Below are 9,543 nucleotides of genomic sequence, written 5' to 3' on the forward strand. Positions count from 1 at the left end.
GAGAGGAGAAGTTGACTCAAAAACGACATTTATGATTATAGATTTAACAGCTTTAAAAAACGTGACGTTTTATGTACTGTCAGTCCTTATTGCCTTGAACGCTGCGTGTTTGAAGCAATAGGCCAATAAAGCAGTTCTTGCTATAAACATATTGACAACTTTGTATTTCTTTACTTTGTACGATCTCTTAACCGTGACAAAGGCAAATACAAATATAGGATAAGCTAAAGACAAGGCGACGAAGACGGAAAGATCATTTTGTTATCGCAAATTCGAAAATGTAATAGCCTATAATTTCAGCACCTTGGACAGCGACCGGCATTGACGCAATCTGAACACAAGCTCATCAGAAACTGACGTTTTATTTGTGAACAAACTTGAAACACACTCCTTCAATTTTAGTAGAACTGTGGATTTGTGACGTTATTTCTTTCAACAGTGATACCCACAAACCATCGTTTAACGACGGCTGCTTTTTAAAGAATGTTTAATAGAAATTATTAACATCTGCATGCTATAAGAAAAATAATCCTGTAAACGTGTTAATTCTAATGTTAACTGTCAGTTATACATTTAGATACAGTAGACTGTAGGCAGGCCTACGTGCTTTTTAACGAAATAGCAATATGCTCAAACGAATCCTGTTTGGAAGTTTCACCAGTGAAATGCCAATTTGATAAGTACATAGATATATACTTGCAACAACAAAAAAAAGGAAGAAAAAAAAGCTACTCCTACAGAATAATAAACTAAAGCAGGTCTGGTGTGTTAAGAGCAGAAGAGTTTGTTGGCAGTTTTAGGAAAATTCATATTGTCCTTCGTGGCGTCTTGGTGCTGTAGAGACGGAAGTCCTTTGATGCTCCCAACAGAATGTTCCAGAGCGCCGGTCTCTAGTATCGAGCCCTTGGTGGTCGTGGTCCACGACACCGTGGTGTTGGTCAGGGCCTGGTTCAAAGTACTGTGTCTGAACAACGGGTCGTGGAAAACCCCATCCACCCAGTTTCTGAGAGTTGTAACGGGAGAGTCCTGCCGTCTGTCTAGAACCGTGATAGGGGAGGAGGCGGCCGGAGAGGCGGGCAGGCCCGGCTGACACCTCAACATACAGGACGGGTACTCCGCCTGATTCAGAGACGTGGCCGTCTGGGCCAACGACCAGATCCGTGGTTTGCCGTCCAGTATCTGGTCGCCCTGTTGTTGGTAGCAGGCTTTCCCCTGCCGGCTGTCGCAGTCCTCTGGTGAGGTTTTACTGAGCTGCTGCTCCCCGCCCAGGGACACGGGAATGCTGATCTTTAAAGATGTGTCCTTCAGATGGTCGTTCGAACAGTCAGTCGTCGTCATGTGAGTGTTCATGAGGTACTGGTGTTTGAGCTCGCACTCCGAGCTCTCTGATTCTATCATGTCGAAGTCTTCCAGGTCACTCAGCGCGAGATCCTTATCTTTCTCTGGAAATTAACAGACATGAGACATCAGCGATAAGATGGGAATCAAACTGTAATAAAATGATCACTGTCAAGTGTCATTTAAGCATTTAGCATCACATTGTTGAAACGGGCTAAGGCTTTCATGCTTCTTCTGGTAAAGGACTATTCCACTGTTAGTGTGTTACATAAAAACCAGGACTATTCCACTGTTGGTGTAATACATAAAGAACCATGACTATTCCACTGTTAGCCTGTTACATAAAGAACCAGGACTATTCCACTGTTAGTGTGTTACATAAAGAACCAGGACTATTCCACTGTTAGTGTGTTACATAAAGAACCAGGACTATTCCACTGTTAGTGTGTTACATAAAGAACCATGACTATTCCACTGTTAGCGTGTTACATAAAGAACCAGGACTCTTCCACTGTCAGTTTGTTACATAAAGAACCAGGACTATTCCACTGTTAGTGTGTTACATAAAGAACCAGGACTATTCCACTGTTAGCGTGTAACATAAAGAACCAGGACTATTCCACTGTTAGTGTGTTACATAAAGAACCATGACTATTCCACTGTTAGCGTGTAACATAAAGAACCAGGACTCTTCCACTGTTAGTGTGTTACATAAAGAACCAGGACTATTACACTGTTTGCATGTTACATAAAGAACCAGGACTCTTCCACTATTAGCATGTAACATAAAGAACCAGGACTATTCCACTGTTAGTGTGTTACATGCTAACAGTGGAAGAGTCCTGGTTCTTTATGTAACACGCTAACAGTGGAATAGTCCTGGTTCTTTATGTAACACACTGACAGTGGAAGAGTCCTGGTTCTTTGTGTTACACGCTAACAGTGGAATATAACCAGGACTATTCCACTGTTAGCGTGTAACATAAAGAACCAGGACTATTCCACTGTTAGTGTGTTACATAAAGAAGCAGGACTCTTCCACTGTTAGCGTGTTACATAAAGAACCAGGACTATTCCACTGTTAGCGTGTTACATAAAGAACCAGAACTGACCATCATCGTTGTTCTCACTGTTGATGTTCTCCTCCTGAGAACCCTCATCATCTTCATTATATCTCTTCTCATCAGAACACTTGTTCCTCGGAGGCCACGTCATCTTGTTCTCCTTCTTCAGCCTCCTCCTGGCGTTGGCGAACCAGGTGGACACCTGCGTCAGGGTCATCTTAGTAATGATGGCCAACATGATCTTCTCTCCCTTGGTGGGGTAGGGGTTCTTCCTGTGCTCCTGTAGCCAGGCCTTCAGGGTGCTGGTTGTCTCTCGGGTGGCGTTCTTCCTCCTGGTCCCTCCGTCCATACAGCCATATCTAGTAGTGAAGATGTAGAGTTATAGCAATGTCTCACTGTAACAATAGGCCTATATATCTATCTATAGGGTCCTGTAGCAGAAGAGAGGCAAGATAACAACTCCTTGTGTCCTGTCCATTACAAATGCATAGTGTTGATTCATCCAGCAGTACCCTGCAGCCCAACAGACCCCTGGGGAGCCTTTAGAAAAGCAGAATGCCCCTGTATGAGTGAGGTCAAACCCTGCTAGGTGAGTAAACACAGGGCACCGCTAGGCTAACTGCCTCTCCATCCAGAAGACTGACTGCTAGGTGAGTAAACACAGAGCACCGCTAGGCTAACTGCCTCTCCATCCAGAAGACTGACTGCTAGGTGAGTAAACACAGAGCACCGCTAGGCTAACTGCCTCTCCATCCAGAAGACTGACTGCTAGGTGAGTAAACACTGAGCACCGCTAGGCTAACTGCCTCTCCATCCAGAAGACTGACTGCTAGGTGAGTAAACAAAGAGCACCGCTAGGCTAACTGCCTCTCCATCCAGAAGACTGACTGCTAGGTGAGTAAACACAGAGCACTCCTAGGCTAACTGCCTCTCCATCCAGAAGACTGACTGCTAGGTGAGTAAACAGAGCACCGCTAGGCTAACTCCCTCTCCATCCAGAAGACTGGGGAAAACAGACTGGAGAATTGTGTTATTGAGTGTTATGATTCAGCCCCAGGTGAAAGGGCCTAAAGCATTAGTGTAATATTCAGCACTACGTGTCCTCCTGTAGGCTAAGCCCAGGGATAGAACTATGTCCCATGTCTCTAGTGGAGTTCATGGAAACCTATTATACACTTCAATAAGAACAGTTTCAAGTTTGGCAACTCATCAACTAATGCTATGAATTTGATCCAGTAAAAGGCCTGATATTCCTATACCATTTGGAGGCCAGTACTGTAGTAGACAGGTGTTTTTCTAATAGTTGTTAACTTAGAGGTAAGGTGACTCATGTCAGTCAACAAACATATGAAGGATTGGGAAATGGGCTACTGTTTGACAGAACATAATTATGTTTGTAATGTTGTCAACTCATATTGGTACTGTGCAGAGTAGGATCGCATGGATAGTACAAAATTAAATTACCTGTATAGTATTATAATTTTTTATAATTTTTATAATTATTATTATTATTATAATTATTATTATTAGTAGTAGCATTATTATAGTCACCATAGCTGTCGTATTGGTACTGTGCAGAGTAGGATCGCATGGATAGTACAAAATTAAATTACCTGTATAGTATTATAATTATAATTATAATTATAATTATATTATAGTCACCATACCTGTCGTATTGGTACTGTGCTAGAGTGGGGTCATATGGATAGTGCACAATTATATTATATTATATATTAAATATGATATATTATTAACATTATTATTATAGTAACCATACCTGTCGTATTGATAATGTCCCAGAGTGGGGTCATAGGGGTAGTACACTATTATTATTATTATTATTATTATTATTATTATTATTATTATTATTATTATTATTATTATTATTATAGTAACCATACCTGTCGTATTGATAATGTCCCAGAGTGGGGTCATAGGGGTAGTAAGCTGCTGCCTGGGTTATCCTCGCATGCGCAGGCTCTGTTGCATCTTTGTTATCGAATGTCCCCTGCAACAAGACAGACTGTCAGTCAGGAAAAGGTGACATTATTGACTTTTATACTTAATAACATGTTTACAGTTTTTCTAATAACATGTATACTGTTTCTTAATAACATTTTACATTTACATTTTAGTCATTTAGCAGACGCTCTTCTCCAGAGCGACTTACAGTTAGTGAGTGCATACATTTTCATACTGGCCCCCCGTGGGAAACGAACCCACAACCCTGGCGTTGCAAGCGCCATGCTCTACCAACTGAGCTACAGGAGGCTACATGTACACCGTTGCTTAATCATTTTACTGATAAAGTCTAGTGATCCCATTTCAACACACACACACACACACACACACACACACACACACACAACAATAACAGTCACTAAACATGTTGTTCAATAGCAAAGTCAAGTTATATCTGTGTTATTGTAGACGTTCTAACTAATGAATACAGGGAAACAATGATAGACCCATAATCGAGCACACTGCGGTGTATGTTGTAGACCAACATTAAACACATCCATTCTTAACATAGTTGTCATATTGCAGTTTACAGTACATATTTGCACCGGACACTTTCACTTGCCAAACTCAACTTTTTATTAAAAGTTGCACTTGGCTATTCAGTCATAGCCTGCGGTTGGTTCACCGTGAAGACAGGTTTACAGTATGAAGACTTCAATAGTCATACCGTGTGCGTAAAGCGGCGTCCTGTGACTGGAGGCTATAGGCTACATAGATACAGAGCTGTGACTGTAGGCTATAGGCTATATATATACAGCTCTGTGACTGTAGGCTATAGCATATATACAGTAGATACAGCTCTGTGACTGTAGGCTGTAGGCTATATAGATACAGCTCTGTGACTGTAGGCTATAGGATATATAGATACAGAGCTGTGACTGTAGGCTATAGGCTATATATATACAGCTCTGTGACTGTAGGCTATAGGATATATACAGTAGACACAGCTCTGTGACTGTAGGCTGTAGGCTATATAGATACAGCTCTGTGACTGTAGGCTATAGGATATATACAGTAGATACAGCTCTGCGACTGTAGATTATAGGCTATATAGATACAGCACTGTGACTGTAGGCTATATAGATACAGCTCTGTGTCTGTAGGCTATATGCTATATAAATACAGCTCTGTGACTGTAGGCTATATAGATACAGCACTGTGACTGTAGGATATAGGCTATATAGATACAGCTCTGTGTCTGTAGGCTACAGGCTACAGATACAGCGTCATTAGTCACTGCCATAGAGAGATGAGTAGAATTATTATGATATTATATTATTTTATAGTACCCATACCAGCGAGTAGAAAGCGGACGCGTCGGTTCCATAAGTAACGTAATTTCCATAGCTTTGACTCCCGGTGTACGGGTTCCCATACACCCCCAGAGCCGCTGCGGAGCTCAGCTCGTGCCTGGCGCTGGCCAACAACCGGCTCTCGTACACTGGGCAGTAGACCGGCGTCTGGGCGGAGGCTGTCACCCCGGAGTCAGCGATGCTTCTGCCGCTTGACTCGCAGCAAGTTGTCAAAGAGTTGGTTGTCATGAGGAACTGAAATGCAAGAAGAAAATAGCACGTTTTCTATAGAATACCGTGAATTGGTGTTATGGATGTTTAGGCTATTTGCAAAACAACCCTTTATAATTAAAATATGTAAAATGTTTCCAGAATCCAAATATATGTTCTCCCAAAAGACATATTATGGATGATTGCCAAAAATACACCAGGTGGGTTGTCTATCCAGCCCCCGCCATAAAAGCATGCATGTCCACAAAACAGGTTGGCATGTGGGATATCAGATGATAAACATATGGCACGCATTCCGAGGCTATTATCTGGTAGAAATCAGTAAACGAAAGGTCGGAGTGCGCCTGTTTCTGGTTACCCTCCTTACCTTTACCGTTCAAAGAACAGGTATCATGAGCCATTTACCGTAACATAATACAATTCCGATACTGTGCATTAAGATACACTGCTTTTTCCTTTCTTGTTGAAAGTGCATTACATGATCAACATTTAATCAATATAAGAATCAATAGTGATGAAATCTAACCGAATATGCCGTTGATAACCGAGAAGGTAACTTACTTGTGGTGCAGACGAGTAGGGATATCCGAATTGTGGATATGACATTGTAGAGGTCCCAATATACGTAGATAAAGCGAGCCTGCAGGTCCCCTCGCTATAGTAACGTAGCCTTGCACTGTTTCAATGTACCAATTGATTGGTAAGCACAGGCAGTAGGCTGGAGGCTTATAGGGCGAACCACACTACCATGTTTAATATGTTAAAATGCCTCCAAAACGACTCTCCAAAATGCGCCCTCTCTTTTTCCCTTGTCTTTTTAACTCTAATAATGTGCAAATGAATTAGGACAGTGAAATATATTTGTCCAGATTGATGACTTTGATGTCAGAAATACATATTTCGCTTTATAAAAAAAAGTAGTATAAAACACCTCAGCCCAGATGCAGGTTGTTTTAAACACCAGTGACTCTGACGTCAGAAGAAACCCACTCAAAGTGTCTAGACTGTAACTTCAAAATGCATTTCTGTGGATAAAACCCAACAAGTAACAGAGCGAAACCCACTCAAATTGTCTAGACTGTAACTTCAATATGCATTTCTGGGGATAAAAATCGAACAAGTAACAAAGAGTGGGACGAAGCCTTTAGGAGATTTAATCGGATTGCAATTCAATCACTCAATGAACCAATGATTTGAATATGCCATTCCTTATCTCCATGTAGATCTAATAGGTGCAATTAAAAATGTGAAGCAGGAGGAACATGTTCGATTGTGAATTAATTAACTAGCAACTCATCTCTCCCGTTAGTAATTATATAGTCCATTAATAAACATATCCATATGGAGACTATTTCAATGGGGAAGGTTCACAAAACAAACGCGGGAGATGTGTAGTATTTTAACCACTTTTCTAATATTAAAAATATACTGAACTGTTCTCCTCATGAACCTATCCTCACTTGGTTCCCTTGAGATTTGGTCATTATTTGGTTAACACCAATTAACATTGATTTCGATAAATGCCCCTGCAATTACGTTCAACTTCATCTCAATTAAACTTGTAGACGTAAATGTAAATGTGGACAGCCTCTCTGAAATGTTTACAAAATGTTGTATCACACTTTCAGAATTTCCCTCTCGTGTTATTCTCCTCTTGGCAAAATGACAGAGTGGGAGAGTTTGCTCTCCGTTAATTTCCCAGCCCAAAGCTGGAAGTCGCTTCTCCAATAACTTTAATGTGTGGAGTGTCAGAGGGTGTGAGGCGGGTCTGGGTCTACTTTGGGACCGGGCAGGGTCCACTCTGGGGCCGGGCTGGCTCTGGGTCTCAGCTGGGTGGGGCAGCGGGCAGAGACGGGTTCCACGGTGTGCTGACTTGCTTAGAGAAGCCTGGGTTCAGACATGTGAATAGCCCGGGGGTCACACTCAAATTAATGATGATGTTCTCCTCTGTTCCCAGCTGGAACGCCGCGCCCTGGGTGACAGCTCGAGGAGGGTGATGGATGGCTACCTCGGGACCCGCCAACACAATATCATAGGCTACCCACAGCATAATTACCGCACATCTACAGATGAAAGTACCTGTGCTCAAATTAAGTTAAGACTGTATGAGGCAAGTTTCTTGTAGAGTTTATAAACAGAGTGTTCTGTCGATCAATTGAATTAGTGTGACATCTCAGACCAAAACAGTCACATTTAACATTTACCAGGAACATGAGCGCCAGGTCAGAGGACGGGACCGATCTGACAGGACTTTTAATTTGCATTAAACTGTAAATGGCACCAGAAGCCACATTTCATTCATCAAACTTAATTATTCAAGCTTAATTATTCAAACTTTTTGGGGGCGTTTAATAAAAATACATAGAGTGGTTTTTCAAATTCATTGCAAAATACATTTTAATCTCAACGAAATCAACTGGATAAAACAAGCTAAGTCTAAATACATTGTAAAGAATATATTGGGCTGCAGGTCGTTCTGGTTTTACTTGGGGCAAATTTCATATCACTTGATTTTGACAAGATGTTACCATTGATTTGAGAAACTGGAGGTATTTGGACACACACACACACACACACACACACACACACACACACACACACACACACACACACACACACACACACCTGGGGGTTATTTCAAATGAATCTACCTTCACCCTCATTGATATTTTAGTTTATATATTTATTTATTTTTACGAATAATGACATATCAAAACCGACCTCATGTTTTTTTATTTCATAACCCGTACTGTTTGCTTGGTTATTACAATAAAATACATTTAACCACTTCAGATAATCTAAAAATTGGCCTTTGCTGTACTCATGTGTTTCACATTGGAAAAGACAGGGAAGTTTGATGGACGTGTCCAGTAAACGGTATTGTCCAGGCGGCCTCTCCGTATCCATTTTCATTATCCTGCTTGTGTTATCACGTCCCTATGAAATATTTAGATGACCCAGTATATGCTTTTAGATGGAAACGAAGGCTGCTCAGAGGTTCATTCTTGTTTAGCGTTTAAAGATTAAAAGAGAGCGCTCTTCTGTGACAGATGGCGTCCATTTAATGTAGAGCGGTATATGATGGTTATGAAGTCTACTTTAATGTACAACAATATGGTTACAGGCCTAGTGGATGTACTGTATGTGAGGTTGGTTGGCAGTAGTTCATTGGAGTTGAAATGTAAATGATAATAGATCATTATCTATCAGTCTTATCATAAAGTGAAGAATGGCTTTAATCTTACTATATAAATGAAGACAGATGCACGTCTCTTATGTAGACAGCATCCATCACTCATGACTCGCTTTGGATAAAAGCGTCTGCTAAATGGCATATTATTATTATATGTCTGCATATCCCGAGTGGACCTATCGTTGCACTACTATAATAATTGTTGAGACTTGTTAAATGCATCGTTAACTTGAGTTTCCAGTTTATATAACATTCAATTCATTAACCTGTCACTTTATAATTTATCTGGTTGATTAATGACGCAGCCAGAACACTGGGAGAGCAGCGCAGAACAGGAGAACCTCGCTTCAACCCCACTTCACACCAGTGAGAATGACTGTGAAACAATTTACAAAATGTTAAT

At 41.1% G+C, this 9,543-nt stretch overlaps 1 protein-coding gene across 1 annotated transcript; it reads right to left on the reverse strand.

The window, feature by feature from the left end:
• Positions 1 to 389: 389 nt before the first annotated feature.
• On the reverse strand, positions 390 to 6,926 carry LOC121560496 (iroquois-class homeodomain protein irx-4-like). Its single transcript, XM_041873454.2, has 5 exons — positions 6,509 to 6,926; positions 5,720 to 5,971; positions 4,304 to 4,410; positions 2,451 to 2,761; positions 390 to 1,442 (listed from the first exon to the last, which is right to left on the reverse strand). The coding sequence occupies exons 1-5, from the start codon at positions 6,551 to 6,553 to the stop codon at positions 769 to 771; spliced, it is 1,389 nt and encodes a 462-aa protein (XP_041729388.1). The 5' UTR covers positions 6,554 to 6,926; the 3' UTR covers positions 390 to 768.
• Between the last annotated feature and the right edge of the window lie 2,617 nt (positions 6,927 to 9,543).

This window comes from Coregonus clupeaformis, unplaced genomic scaffold (genome assembly GCF_020615455.1).
Source record: "Coregonus clupeaformis isolate EN_2021a unplaced genomic scaffold, ASM2061545v1 scaf0607, whole genome shotgun sequence".
NCBI classification, from domain to species: Eukaryota; Metazoa; Chordata; class Actinopteri; order Salmoniformes; family Salmonidae; genus Coregonus; species Coregonus clupeaformis.

Excerpts from the sequence above, each read along its gene's own strand:
- LOC121560496 (XM_041873454.2), bottom strand. The coding sequence starts at position 6,553 with ATGTCATATCCACAATTCGGATATCCCTACTCGTCTGCACCACAA. Across the intron at positions 4,411-5,719 it reads CGTCCGCTTTCTACTCGCTG|GGGACATTCGATAACAAAGA; the intron begins GTATGGGTACTA and ends GTCTTGTTGCAG. Across the intron at positions 1,443-2,450 it reads CAGTGAGAACAACGATGATG|AGAAAGATAAGGATCTCGCG; the intron begins GTCAGTTCTGGT and ends GTTAATTTCCAG.